The 13,760-nt window shown below is 52.8% G+C and overlaps 1 protein-coding gene across 1 annotated transcript in view; it reads left to right on the top strand.

The window, feature by feature from the left end:
- The window catches only part of LNX1 (ligand of numb-protein X 1), a 94,998-nt gene that overhangs the window by 18,535 nt on the left and 62,703 nt on the right, over window positions 1–13,760 (top strand). Inside the window, 2 exon segments of the mRNA XM_078862994.1 lie at window positions 417–760; window positions 5,601–5,826. Of these exon segments, the coding sequence (XP_078719120.1) occupies window positions 418–760; window positions 5,601–5,826 (569 nt within the window). The 5' untranslated portion in view covers window position 417.

Below are 13,760 nucleotides of genomic sequence, written 5' to 3'. Positions count from 1 at the left end.
GAGCAAGAGTTTCATTTTTATCACATTGGTATTTTAAATTAAATATGAAAAAAAATGTTTCCTAAAAAGTGGAAAATTTTGGAAAAAAATTTTCACGAAAATAAATTGTCACGCACAACGAGTCTGTGTGCAAAATGTCAGCTCGATTGGATCACGGGAAGTGGGTTAAAAAACGACCGAAAGATTTGCACGGTCGTAAGCGCGCAAGCAAGTGAACTTAATATAAAGGATTTAAAAAGACAACGATCCCCCGTATAGCCTTCGCGGACTGTTGGGGCCAAGTGCTGTTAGCGAGCAGCACCACAGCAGGCCGGCACTGCACACGCGGGGGTGGGTGGCGAGCACCACGCCCTCACACAAACCTCTCCTCGTCCTCCTCCTCCCCCCTTGTTTCCGTCTCGCTCGCTTCGCTTTAGCATGGGTGAGCAGCCCCCCATAGAGATGAGCTGCCTGGCCAAGAAGTTGGAGGCTCTGCAGTCCGACTCGGAGTCCGCCTGCCGCGTGGAGGACGAGGAGGAGGAGGGGGGCGACGCCGCCGCACGCTTCTGGGAGGCGCCCGACTTCTGCATGGCGTGCGCCCAGCGGCACAGCCCGTCCGAGGGCCACGCATACGACTACCGCCAGGAGGTGGACGAGGACCTGACGTGCCGCGTGTGCCTGGAGCCGCTGCTGGGCCCGCTGGACACGCCGTGCGGACACACCTACTGCCGCGAGTGCCTGCGCGGGATCGCGGCTCGCGCGCGGACGACCCGTGCCCACGGTGGGTCTTTGTCCGGCGAGCGGCGAGCACGGGCGTTGAAATAACCAAAGCTAAAAAAAATTGTTAAACCAGGTAAGGCCCCACTGAGCCATGTAGCGCTTTTTCAGAAGCGACGTGGCCACCGCAAATGATAACTCAACGAAGTGGCTTATCGCGTGGAGATGTATAGCAAGAAAATACTCTTAAGACGCGTGTTTCTAAATGTGGAAGGAAAACCTGGAGGAACCCGGAGCAAAGTCCACACGGCCACGGGGAGAACATGTAAATTCCAAATACACAGCAGGCATCGGGGTCGGGATCGAACCCACGGCCTCCTGCATACGAGGCGAGGTAGTCAACAGGCGCGAGGTGGGAGCGGGGAGCCGACAGCACGGAGGGCTGGTGGAACACAGGTTCAAAGTTCAAAGTTCATTTATTAGGTATAGCCCTGTGAGCCATTCGGCTCTTGAATCGGGTGCAACCGCAACAAACAAAAAACAAAAACATGAAAACATCTTCAAGTGAATATGTTACTGAGTGCAAACAGAAAATCCAAGAAAAGACAGCAAAATATTGCAGAAAAAATCACCGTACACCAACCCTGTGCAAATATCCCAGTGGGATGCAAGTCAAACAGCAACAACCACAATACAACTTAGATTAAGGCCATCAGTCTAACTCTGTACTACAACAAACAAACGTGGAGGTTAATTCATTAGCCTGGCTGCAGCTGTCGGCATGGCCCTCGAGGTTGCTGCGTTCATGTGACTCGGCGCGCTTTAGTGGCTTGGCCTGTTTTTTTGCGATCGCCGTCGTTGTTAATGATTTGCCAGCTTTTGCCACCGGAGTCGCTCGTTAACCCGACATTTTCTAGCGCCAGTCGTTGCTCCCAAGTTCTCTGGCCCCGCGTGACCTCCGTCCCTCCCTCCCTCACTCCCTCACTCCCTCACTCCCTCCCTCACTCACTCACTCACTCCCTCACTCCCTCACTCCCTCCCTCACTCACTCACTCCCTCACTCCCTCCCTCCCTCACTCACTCCCTCCCTCCCTCCCTCCCTCCCTCACTCACTCACTCCCTCACTCCCTCCCTCACTCCCTCCCTCACTCACTCCCTCACTCCCTCCCTCACTCACTCCCTCACTCCCTCCCTCACTCACTCACTCCCTCACTCCCTCCCTCCCTCCCTCACTCACTCCCTCCCTCCCACCCACCCTCCCTCTCTTCCACCCTCCCTCCCTCCCTCACTCCCTCCCTCCCTCCCTCCCTCCCTCTCTTCCTCCCTCCCTCCCTCCCTCCCTCTCTTCCACTCTCCCTCCCTCCCTCACTCCCTCCCTCCCGCTGGCCGGCGCAGTAAGTCACCTCCCAAGTTCTCTGGCCCCGCGTGACCTCCGTCCCTCCCTCCCTCACTCCCTCCTTCACTCACTCTCTCCCTCACTCCCTCACTCCCTCCCTCACTCACTCCCTCACTCCCTCCCTCACTCACTCCCTCCCTCCCTCCCTCCCTCCCACCCACCCTCCCTCCCTCCCTCCCACCCTCTCTCCCACCCTCCCTCCCTCACTCCCTCACTCCCTCCCTCACTCACTCCCTCACTCCCTCCCTCACTCACTCACTCACTCCCTCCCTCCCACCCACCCTCCCTCCCTCCCTCCCTCTCTCCCACCCTCCCTCCCTCCCTCACTCCCTCCCTCCCTCCCGCTGGCCGGCGCAGTAAGTCACCTTCGCTAAATCTCACTGCAACGCTCAGACACTCCGCGTGAGTTCATGTGAGTTTTTATTTTGGCATTTTAAGTACGTAAAACTAAGCTGAAACACAAATTGAGCAATCATTGAAGGAGGTGATTAACCAGGTAAAGTCTTAACTTGCTATGATGTTTCCATCCCTTCTACCGATGTTAACTGACTCTCTGAATTTCATTACTAGGATGGATGTCTTTGTATTGACAGGCTGGGTGTCCACTGCCCCAGCCTCTGTGGTTGGACCATCTCTAGCTTCACCCACCTACCTTGATGCACCCATCTCAGGCCTATTTCAGACCTTGTCACACGCACACACGTACACACATGTGCAGAGTGGGTGCAGCTTGGGTGGCAGAGGAGGGATAAAATGACAATAAATTCACATTTCATCGGCGTGCCAGTTGCCAAACACGTCGTGTGAAGATTATGTACGTGTGTGTGAAGAGTGTGCGTGTGTGTCTGTGTGTTTCTGGCACCCAAGCCAAACACACACGCATACAAAGCGGCACGCAGGTAGTACTCATAATGTAAAGTCACGTCAGGTAGAAAAAGAAAATAAAACAAAAAATAATCATCTATCACGACGTTTCGATCGCAACACAAGCGGTCGTCCTCAGGTGGTTCAGCAGTTCCGCTGCTGGATTATGTTTCCTGCCTGAAGACAAATGCTTGTGTTTTGATCGAAACGTCGTGATCTATTAATTTCGTATTCACGTGACTTGCCCGACAGACCCAAAGAGTGTGAAACACGAGTGTTATTAAATTTCGATTTAAAGCTTTCGTGACTGCAGGGATTCATCTTCTTGGTTCTTTCGGTAAAGTCACGTAGAATGGAAATAATAAAATAAGAAAAAGAAAAATAATTAAATACTTTTTTTTATTTTATTATTTCCATTCTACGTTACTTTACCGAAATAACCAAGAAGACGAGTGTTTTTACTTGACCAACTAATGCCCCACCGAACTGCGTAGCTCTTTTTCAGAAGCGGCCCGGCCATCACAACGAATGGCTCAACGAGAAGTGGCTCATCACCATGTGGAAATTGATATCAATAATTCTAGATTTGAAGCTTTCGTGACTGCAAGGATTCGTACTCTTAGGTCTTTTCGGTAAAGCCACGCAGGTAGAAAATAAATATAGCAATAGCCAAATACTCTTGAACACACGTCGATTCTAAATGTGGACGGGAAAAACCGGAGGACCCGGAGAAAAATTCACACGACCACGGAGAGAGAGACATGCAAACTCCAAATATACAGCAGGCCTCAGGGTTGGGAGCGAACGCACGACCTCCTGTATACCAGGCGAGGTAGTAAACATCTCTCTTCTAAGTGTCATGGCAAATAAATGGGGGCATGAACTCGGCAACGTGTACAGCGATTCCTCGTTGAACACCGCGGGAGATGCGCTCCTGAAAAGTGGCATATGTAAATAAATAAAAACAATGCAAATTTGAATCGCGTTTGCACGACACCATCGGCCTGCAGCCGTCCCGTGGCTGCGGGACACAGACCTGAGATGAGCGTGCGCACCGTTCACCCTACGTATCATTCCACGTGCTGCACCAGATGCACAGCGCAAGAAAGTAGTTCGTGATCCACCGCGTTACGGCGTCGCGCGTTCCGCAGCATCACCGTGCACCGCTCCGCTTCGTTCGAAAAGTCTTCCCGCGTGGAAGAACCGCGTGATCGCAGCAACAACTCGTTATCGTGTGATCACCGCATGTTAAGCGAGGACTTGGCATTTCACACAAAGTGCTTTCCACAAATGAACCACAATACCCTTGCTGATCTTGTCAAGGAGCATAAACCATCACGCAAACCCCGGTCATCCTCGCAGCAGCGGATTTTTGGCTCGCCATCAAACAAAGGCGGCCACCGCATCGCGCGCTTTCAGATGCCCTTCTGCGGCCGTCTGGAACGCTCTTCCTTCAGATATTAGGAAGCCACTGGAGCTAGTCACCTTTAAATCTAGATTGAAAACTAATTTCTTTATAACCTGCCGTTTGTGTTTAGTTTGTTGTCCTTCCCTCGCACCTCCGATTAGCGCGGTTGGCTACGCTCGGTGCGAAAGAAGGGTAAAAACCTACCACTATATTTTGCCACTGGTAAAAGAGATCTCATAGTGTAATGCTTACCCCGAGCTCTCAAGACTCTGATATTGCGCTGTGTTTGAGTTGTACGCCTTCTGGTGTCATCTGGTCCAACACCAATGGGGACTAGGCTCTAAAGAAAGCCGTCTCGGGTGTGGACCAATCAACTTCAAGGACAGTGCATATTATTATCATTATCAGAGTTGCTTCTTTTTGTTTGCTTTTTTGACTACTTGTGTTGTGGTATTGCAAACATGATGCCTTGAATAAAGGTGTCAGTTTTGTACCAGTTTAAAAGGGTAAAAACCTACTACTACTATAAGTTCAACATACACACACACACACGTGTTTGATATACGGGGTCGTTCAAAGTCAAGGAGCGCTTGGATAGAAGGATGATGGAAGCATAACTCACGATGGAGAAATGAGTGGAGGATTGTAATGCAGCTCCCGATAGCAACAAGGAAAATCCTCCGCTCCAGGGATGCAGCCGTCCTTGAGATGACGAGCAGAGGGGAGGGCGGGGGCATCCAGAGGTGACGTGCGAGTGAGGGAACCCGGCTCTTGGCGGCTGGATGGCAAAACTTAGCGGAATATTCACTCGATGATGACGATGAGTTTTCTTGGTTGCGTGGTGAATTTTTTTCTTTTGACGATGATGATAATGTCTTACCTAATTCAAATTAATTTAATTTACATGATGTTAACAGCTCCATGATGATCATGATGATGTCTTCTCGTTATTAATGATGATTTCCTGAAGCTCTTGACAGCGATGCTCAAGACGTCATACTTCACGCGAATCACGAACATCCATGATGATGACGACGACTACATTTTGTCGGCTACGAATTTGTGACGACGATGATCGTGTTTGTATGTACGTCGAACTGCCTTTGCTCCGTAAGTAGCCGAGCGCTCTAACCGGAGGCGCAGATGATGATGGCGACGACGATGATGGCGGCGGCGACGACGACGATGATGATAATGACGATGACAATCACAACGGCTCGTGTAACTCTCACCCAGGCGAGAACGGAGAGGGAAATCGGACCGATGATGACGACGACGACGATGAGGACGATGAAGACCTGGAGGTCTGCTGCCCCTTGGACAGGGAGCCGTTCCGTCTCTTCGAATGCTCCTCGTCCAGCTTCCTCGTGAAACGCCTCCTGGACAAGCTCATGGTCGGCTGTCCGCTCTGTCCCGACGGCGAGATGCAGCGCAGCGACCTGGAGGAACACCTGCGTAACAGGTGAGGGCGCGGCACTGTGTCTGTGTGTCTGTGTGTGTGTCTGTGTGTCTGTGTCAGTGTGTCTGTGTGTCAGTGTGTGTGTGTGGTAGTGTGTCTGTGTGTGTGTGTGTCTGTGTGTCAGTGTGTCTGTGTGGTAGTGTGTCTGTGTGTGTGTCAGTGTGTCTGTGTGTCTGTGTCAGTGTGTCTGTGTGTCTGTGTGTGTGTGTGTCTGTATGTCTGTGTGGTAGTGTGTGTGTGTGTGTCAGTGTCAGTGTGTCTGTGTGTCTGTGTCTGTGTGGTAGTGTGTCTGTGTGTCAGTGTGTCTGTGTGGTAGTGTGTCTGTGTCAGTGTGTCTGTGTGTCAGTGTGTCTGTGTGTTAGTGTGTCTGTGTGTCTGTGTGTTAGTGTGTCTGTGTCAGTGTGTCAGTGTGTCTGTGTGTCTGTGTGTCTGTGTGTCAGTGTGTCAGTGTGTCTGTGTGTTAGTGTGTCTGTGTGTTAGTGTCAGTGTGTCTGTGTGTCTGTGTGTCTGTGTGGTAGTGTGTCTGTGTGTTAGTGTGTCTGTGTGTCTCCGTGTCAGTGTGTTAGTGTGTGTTAGTGTGTCTGTGTGTCAGTGTGTCTCCGTGTCAGTGTGTCAGTGTGTCCGTGTGTTAGTGTGTCTGTGTGTCTGTGTGTCTGTGCGTCAGTGTGTCTGTGTCAGTGTGTCTGTGTGTCTCCGTGTTAGTGTGTCCGTGTGTTAGTGTGTCAGTGTGGTGCGGTGCTGGCCACCCACCCCTTTGTGTTTCTGTGCCGGCCTTCCATAGGTGCTACTCGCTAAGGGCACTTGCCCCAATAGTCTGCTACAGGCTATGTGGGGGATCTGTGTCTTTGTGTGCACGCGGCACAGTGAGAGTAGCAGTGCTGTGTGGCTAGCGCGCCGCGCTACGAACCTGGCGACACGAGTTCGATTCCCGCTCGTGGCCAACACCGGTGACGATTATCTGAACCAACCGGTCCTGCGCCTCCCTTAGGTCGACTCAGTCTCAAATGAGTACCTGGTGCGGTGTGTGAACATCGCCACTGGGGGTGACACAGGCGCCTGGGCGTGGTGCTGGCCACCCACCCCTTCGTGTGCCGGGCCGGCCTTCATTGATGCTCGTTAACAGCACTCGCCCCAACAGTCTGTTAAGGCCATAGGGGGGATATTTGTCTTCGTGTGGCACAGTGGGGAGCACACGTGGTGCATCGGCCGGTCGTCTGAGTAGGTCAACCCATGGCACCTGGGTCTGTCCCGTGACCTCCTGCCAGCAGCGATCCTTTTACACTTCACGTGGCGTCGAGGTGCACAACGAGCCTGAAGCGAGGTGTTTTTGTTGTTGTCGTGAACGCTGTCACAAGAGGTCACACGGTCGGAGCAATGGTCCCTTGTTGACTATGCCTGATGATTGATCGATTGTTATGGGTGTGTGTGTGTGTGTGCGCGCGTGCGTTAATTATCAAGGCAGGTAAAGATACAAGAGGGGGGGGTGGGGTTGCGATTAGCACCATGCCCTCGCCGCCTTTATCTCCCTAGTGCTGATGTGTACACGTGGCATCAGGGACTCGCCTAAGGCTGAGTTGACCCACGGAAGGGCCGGGAATGGTTCCGATATCGCTCGCCGCACATGTTGGCAGTGGCCGGGAATCTTTAGTCGTAGCGCGGCGCTTGAACCACTCGCTCCAACGATTTGTTGAAAGCTGTACAAGGGGAAGCTTTGTCTTCGTGTGCGTGGTAACTGGGCAGTGGCGGCACATTGGTTCTCATGCTGCGCGATGAACCCCGCGAGTCGAGTTTGATTCCCGCCTTTCAATAACATCGGTGGTTTGTGATGTGTAAACTGGTTGTGCGGCCATAGAACACATTCCTCCTGCGGAGGGAGCTGGTAGGAACGTTGGGTTGCTCGGTCAATGGCCAGGGTCAACGGCGGCGTGGTGTAACCCGCAAATATGCCCGACTGTGAGGGCGGGCACAAGCCGGCGTGAGTAGGTTAAACGTTGAGTTTTATAAGGGCACCACGGGGTGACCAGCCCCTTCCCACCCAGCCCCTATCCACCCTCCCCTTCCCCATCCAGCCCCTCCCTCCCCACCCAGCCCCTCCCCACCCAGGCCCTCCCTCCCCACCCAGCCCCTCCCTGCACGACGGACACAATAATCCCCTGTGGGCTGGTGTAACCAGGAGGTTCCTACCAGTATGAGTAGCGGCTGTCACGTGTAAGAATCAGCCGGTCGGGCGTGGTGCTGGCTACGCCACTCCCCGGTTCGTCGTCCCGGCCTGTAAGAGGTCCTCGCTACGGGTCCTTGCTCCAACACGAGGGCTGAACGATTAATCGATTTCAAATCGAAATCGCAATTTAAAACAACGCGATTGGAAAATGGCAAAGGCTGCGATTTTTTGCGATTTCAAAAGTTCCTATTACTTTCTTATTGGAATTGTTTTATTTTTTATTAATATAACTCTATTTATTCAACTTAACAATTGTTCGATGTTTGATTGTTCTATTTCAATTCAAACATGTGAATAAATACATGTTGGAATCAATTCATATCTTTGTTAAGTTCTCATCCTTGTGTGTAGTGGGTTCTACTGAGTCGCGGACGCACTTCTTGGAGGCAACACATTTATTAAAACCAACGCACGGGGTACTACCCCTTAACACCAGGCTACTATGGAACGGACCCTAGCTTGGGTCCAAGTCAGAGGTCGCAAACGGGTTTTGATTCCTTACCCGTACCCGGCCGCACCAGGGTCGCAAACGGGTACCCGTACCAGTACCCTACCCGTTACCCGGCTACCCGTACCCGGCCGGGTACGGGTAGGGTACGGATATCGGGTACCCGATTGCGACCTCTGGGATGAAGCCATGTTGCAGACGCGGGTGGGTTGATTCTAGGAACTTGAATTGTGAGAAGAGACAAGACGTTGGGAAATGAGTGACAAACGGTGACTCACCAGTGACTCACGGCCTACCCGTACCCGTACCCGGCCGCACCAGGGTCGCAAACGGGTACCCGTACCCGGCCGGGTACGGGTAGCCGGGTATCGGGTAGGGTACGGGTATCGGGTACCCGGTTGCGACCTCTGGTCCAGTCCACGTGTTGGTGACTCTTGTAGGACGTAGAACGGAGATGCTTCAGGATGAATAACAGCAGCCGGTCCCCGCTCGGGGACCCGGCTTCTATCCTCTGCGGCGTGGCCGGCTCCGCCCTTAGCCACGCCCACCTTCTAGAATCCTCTAGCAGAATCTCGACCCTGACACGTGACCACCCCTAGCCCCCACCTGGGGCCCCTGTGGAGACTTTGCCGGTCACGTGTCCTTCGAGGTCAACCAGAGTGCCATGGCCCTGAGTAACCCCATTCCCGTGGCCGGCACTCTCACACTCCCTATCCTGTAGGGGTCGGCACTGCACGCAGGGCGTGGTGCCACTCAGCGCTGTCGGACAGCGCTCACCGAGCCCCTCTAGGGCCGGAACTGCACCCACACCCACGTGGTGCCCGCGATGTTGTTACCGGCATTACACAGCGGCATCCGTGATGTCACTACACTTGCATCATAATATAAAGAGCAGTTCATACTGTGATGGTAATGCTCCATCACGTGTTTTAAATCTGTTGCACAGTCAATATTGAACTGGAGCTTGACTTAAAAAAATGTAATCGCAAATCGCAAATCGCAATATTTGTCAGAAAAATCGCAATTAAATATATTCCCCGAAATCGTTCAGCCCTATCCAAGACCTTGCGTAGGTTACGCAGAGGGTCTTTGTGTGTGTGTGTGTCATGTAGCGTAGTGGTTAGCGCTACGCTGCGCTACGAACCCGGCGACCCGAGTTCAATTCCAGTGGTGATTATCTGAACCGAATCCTGAGCCTCCCCTAGGTCGACTCAGCCTCAAATGACTACCTGGTGCGGTGTGTAAACATCGCCACTGGGGAGACAAAGGCGGCCGGGCGTGGTGTTGGCCACCCACCCCCTCGTGTGCCGTGCCGGCCTTAATAGGAGCTCGCTAACAGCACTTTCCCCAACAGTCTATTGAGGCTAGACGGGGGGGGGGGGGTGGGGGGGATCTTTGTCGTCTTTGCTACACTCGCATACGGCTTCATCAGCGCGAGATTGCCAGCCCAGATGCATTGCGGTCGGATCGTACATGATTTCATCCGCGAGCTTAATGCGCCGTAGTTTGTGGCGTGTGCGGTGTTTCGCGGCGTGTTAACACGCTGTGGGCAGAAGGCGCGCGGAGCCGTGTTATCTCGGCTTGCAAATCCCACCGGGAGACTCGGAGCGGAGCCGCTCTCTCGAATAATGGGTCCCGCGAGAGATGCGGTGACAGCGTGAACGCCTCTTTGCGTTTTACCCCCATTAAGTATGTTGTACCATTCACGCCGCTGTGCCCGATTGTATGTGTGTGTGCGTATGTGTGGTAGCGTGGTAGTGTGGCCGGGCGTGGTGTTGGCCACCCATCCCTTTGTGTGCCGTGCCGGCCTGCATAGGCGCTGTTTTTCTTCGTGCGGTGGTGTAGCGGTTGGAATGCAGCGATGTGAACGCACTGGCGATCCGAGTTCGATTCCTGCTCATGGCCAACGCCAGCGATGATTATATGAACTGGTCCGGGGCCTCCTCTAGGTCGACTCAGCCTCAAAAGAGTACCTGGTGCGATGTCTAACACATCACAGGTACTCACAGCATTTTCCATAAGTCTGTTAAGGCTATACAGGGGATGTATGTACGTATGTTGAAGCTCTTTCACACAGTACGTAGCCAATTGTGCTAATCGGAGGTACGGGATCTTTGTGTGTGCGGTCGCGTAGCGGTGAACGCGCTGCGCTATGAAACCCACTGGCCACCCGAGTTCGATTCCCGCTCACGGCCAACACCGGTGACGATTATTTGAACCGGTCCTGGGCCTCCCCTAGGTTGACTCGGCCTCAAATGGATACCTGTTGCGGCGTGTAAACGGCGCCACTGGGGAGAAAGAGGCGGCCGGGCGTGGTGCTGGCTCTCGTGTGTCATGGCCAGCCGTAATCGGTTTGTGAAGGGTAAACAGTTGATCTGACTTTTGTTTGCATGAGACACAAAATTGCAAGTGGGGTTTTTTATGTCGGGGGGGGGGGGGGGAAAAAAACGATCCACGTGTTTTTGCTCTTTGCTGTCTACGTACGTGGTGTAGGTGTCGAGCACATCCACAGTCGGTGTGTGTCCCGGCATGTTAACATGTCAGGGGCACTAGCACCCTGTGTGCTGCATGAGCATATAGACAAGATGAAGGCGCAGCCCTGCAAGTGCCCACTCACGCCGCTGCTGGCGAAAGCAGCCTCCACACGTGGGAGCTCTACAGAGCCACCACCACCCCCCCTCCCCCCTATACGTTATTTTGCCTTCTCTTGCTTGCCGGCCGGATGTGTTGGAAGTGGTGGAAGGACCCACACTTTACCCCACCACGTGCGATCTGCCAATCAAACTCATCCATTTGTACCAGAGGTCGCAAACGGGTTTTGATTCCTTACCCGTACCCGGCCGCACCAGGGTCGCAAATGGGTACCCGTACCCGGCCGGGTACGGGTACCCGTTCCCTACCCGTACCCTACCAGAAATGAGTGACAAACAGTTACTCACCAGTGACTCACGGCCTACCCGTACCGGGCCGCACCAGGGTCGCAAACGGCTACCCGTACCCGTACCCGTCTGGGTACGGGTAGGCGGGTATCGGGTAGGGTACGGGTATCGGGTACCCGGTTGCGACCTCTGATTTGTACTGCTGGGTGGAAAGAGGCGGTAGAGGACAGAGGGGTGGGGGCGTGGTGGTTGCGGGGTGATTCAAGAAACTTACCCCCCCCCCCTTGTTTCAACTTCCTCGCATGGAGATGCAATCGAACCGGCGACCTCTGTAAGTCCGGTGTGCGGGCTACTGTGGCAGCTATCCCAGCAGGGCGCCGCGGTGGCGAGATGTTAACCGCCTCGTCTGGTATACAGGAGGGTTGTGGGTTTGATCTCAAACCCTGATGACACCCCCCCGCCCCCTGCTGTACATTTGGAGTTTGCGTGTCAAATCTTGACCTAAAGCTTTCGTGACTGCAGCATTTCATATTCTTTGGGTCTTTCGGTAAAGGCACGGAGATAGGTTCGAAGAAAATAACAAAAAATTACGACGTCTCGATCGCAACACAAGGGGGAAAAAGAGGAAAAAGCTGTTGACCGCTTGTGTAGCGATCGATACGCCGTAGTTTCTTGTTGTTTTCTTTGAACCTGTCTACGTAACTTTAACGAAAGGTCCGGAGAATAAGTTTGCGTGTCTCTTTTCCCGTGGTCGCGTGTCATTTTTCTCCGGGTCCTCCGGCTTTTCCCCTCCACATTTAGACTCAACGTGCGTTCAGATTATCTGGCCGCTGTAAATGTCCACACCCTAAGCCATTTCGATTTAAAGCTTTCGTGACTGCAGGGATTCATCTTCTTGGTTCTTTCGGTAAAGTCACGTAGAAGAGAAGTAATAAAATAATAAAAATAAAACATAATAAAATAATTCTCACGACGTTTCGGCCACAACGCAAGCAGCCGTCCTCTTCACCTGAGGACGGCTGCTTGCGTTGTGGCCGAAACGTCGTGAGAATTATTTTATTATGTTTTATTTTTATTATTTTATTACTTCCCTTCTACGTGACTTTACCCTAAGCCATATCCCTGAGCTATCATTTGTCGTGGCCAGATCTCTTCTGAAAAGTAAGTTACTGCCTCACTGGGTTTTACCTGGTAAGATTACCAAAAAAAAAAATGTGTTATAGTCTCATGTACTTCTAATAAATAACAATATCGCTCAGTGGGCCCTACCTGGTTAAAAAAAACATTAATTAGCATGTTGTAACATTAGCACGTGGTCTGCGCACGCATTGCGTAACGCCGGCGTCTTACGCGTGCAGTTCGACGCGCGGATATCGAGACCCCGAACAATCCACGTCGACTAAAGGGGATTTCTTACCGTCGGCGCCCCTGCACTGCCGAGCACAAATCGCACGCTCGAGCAGATCCGGCCACCCTACTCCATCCCCCCCCCCCCCCCCGCGGGAATTAATCGTACGCGCTCGCCAGAGCCAATGCATCCCGGCGGGGGGAATTGGATGATCCTGTTTGTAAATCCTCTTAGCGCGGGGCCCCCCTGCCTTGAGGCCTGGACGTCTCGCTGAGCGGGAGGGGGGTTGGGGGGGGTGGGGGGAGCGATCGCACGGAGGCTGCTGCTGCTGCTGACACAGACACAGACGACACACACTCACGCTCTTGCACGCGGCCAATAAACGCGACGTTAAACAAATTCTCTCCGGCACTGGGAGAAAGAGAAGAACGTTTCTGTGTTTTTTTTTCCCCTTTCTTCTGCCGATCATCAAAATCGCTGTGACCTGTGGTTGAGAAATCGATAACGCACGCTTGCTGAAGTACGCACACACACACGTGCGCGTGCAGTCGCACACAGAACCGCCACACCATCTGCACAGCAATTGAGAGCAGCCCCGAGCATCAAAACAGTTGCCCAACTTTCACGGAACCGCCAAGCAGCAAGTTTTTGTTGTTGTTGTTGTTGTTGTGCTGTCATCGTCAGCTGTGATAAATCCACTGCTGGATGAAGGCTCTCTCCCTGATGTCGCTTTTCTACCCGTTCCTGTGGGTGTTTTGCGCCGTATCGATGAGAGCGATTCCATAACAATTACGATAAGTCCTCTCTTAACACGCAATTGCCTGCTCACGCCACTGCTGCCGGAAGGGCCTCCACTTGGAGCTCTAGTGGGATATTTGGCCTACTGTCACATTCTAGATTTGAAGTTTTCGTGACTGCAAGGATTCATACTCTTAGTTTTTTTCCGGTAAAGTCACGTAGGTAGTAAATTTAAACAAATTAAATTAAATCACGACGTTGCTCCACCTGATGACGGTTGCTTGTGTTGCTTCCGAAACCTCG

The sequence above is a fragment of the Lampetra fluviatilis genome, chromosome 15 (genome assembly GCF_964198595.1).
Source record: "Lampetra fluviatilis chromosome 15, kcLamFluv1.1, whole genome shotgun sequence".
NCBI lineage: Eukaryota > Metazoa > Chordata > Hyperoartia > Petromyzontiformes > Petromyzontidae > Lampetra > Lampetra fluviatilis.
Note: the sequence above shows the minus strand (reverse complement) of the source record. Positions and strands in the feature narration are given on the sequence as shown.